Source organism: Hipposideros armiger, unplaced genomic scaffold, assembly GCF_001890085.2.
Source record: "Hipposideros armiger isolate ML-2016 unplaced genomic scaffold, ASM189008v1 scaffold_5608, whole genome shotgun sequence".
NCBI lineage: Eukaryota > Metazoa > Chordata > Mammalia > Chiroptera > Hipposideridae > Hipposideros > Hipposideros armiger.
The window spans coordinates 168-1324 of record NW_017736656.1 but is presented as its reverse complement, the minus strand read 5'-3'; the positions used below and the strand labels follow the sequence as shown (position 1 = coordinate 1324).

Sequence of the window (1157 nt, the reverse complement as noted above, 5' to 3'; positions counted from 1 at the left end):
ATTACCTTTAGCAAACAAGTGCAACTCACTGTTGATTATTTTGCATGTTTAAATATTATAGTCTGATTATTTGTAAACAAACAAGACCCCACACAAATACTTTTTTTTTTTTTTTTACTGCTCCAGTCAACGAAAGGAGAACTTTATTGAAGCCCCAGGGCCAAGGGGTTTGGGCAGGAGGCCACCCTGTGGGCCAAGAAGGTGGTGGAGGGGCCTTATTTGACCTTCTTGGGGAGTAGGTTGTTGGTGTGGCCACACTTCTTGCAGCAGTTGACAGCACGGGGATGCAGGCGAGCGTAACACTTGCGGCAGATCATCTTATCACAGTTGTACTTCTGGGCAAGCTGGCGGAGGGAAGGCTCAATGATACCACCTCGCAGACGAAGCACCAAGTGTAGAGTGGACTCTTTCTGGATATTATAGTCTGAGAGAGTGCGGCCATCCTCCAGCTGTTTGCCCGCAAAAATCAGACGCTGCTGGTCAGGTGGGATGCCCTCCTTGTCTTGGATTTTAGCTTTGGCATTCTCAATAGTGTCACTGGGCTCGACCTCAAGTGTGATGGTCTTGCCCGTCAGGGTCTTCACAAAGATCTGCATCTCTGCATCAGCTAGGGAGGCTGCTCCGCCGCCTCGTTGCAATACTCTTAATTCTAGAAAAAAAATCTGTCAACCCATAATTATTCTAATATGCTTTATTTGAACACATTGATTTCCTGAAAAGTGCATATATTATCTTACATAATAAGATGTAAAATGAGTTTTCATATTTTATACTATGAAATGTGCATTTCTGATATTTGTTTTATGCAGCATAAAGTTTAGATCAAATGATTCTAAATCCTGGATCCCCACAGTTCATTTAGAAAACACCTCCAACTTATGGCTCTCACAGCAGGTTTAACAGATCAAACATGAAGTGTTCTCTATTTCAAGCTCCCTCTATTTCAAGTATCAAAGACAAATGAGGCTCAAAAAATCTCTGTAGGTTGTAGCTGAAAATGCAAAGCTTTAGAAAACAGTTAAATATGTTTTGAAATAAAATGCTTAAGTGTTTATCTGTGTTAGGTTGATAAGTACTAGGACTTTAATAAAACAATTTTATTAAATCTGAGTATTTGCTCAAAAGTGATAAAGAACACAATTTGCTATAAATGGATG

General features: G+C 40.2%; 1 protein-coding gene across 1 annotated transcript; it reads right to left on the bottom strand.

Moving 5' to 3' along the window:
- Positions 1-215: 215 nt before the first annotated feature.
- LOC109378868 (ubiquitin-like) lies at positions 216-602 on the bottom strand. Its single transcript, XM_019635128.1, has one exon. The coding sequence runs from the start codon at positions 594-596 to the stop codon at positions 216-218; it is 381 nt and encodes a 126-aa protein (XP_019490673.1). The 5' UTR covers positions 597-602.
- Between the last annotated feature and the right edge of the window lie 555 nt (positions 603-1157).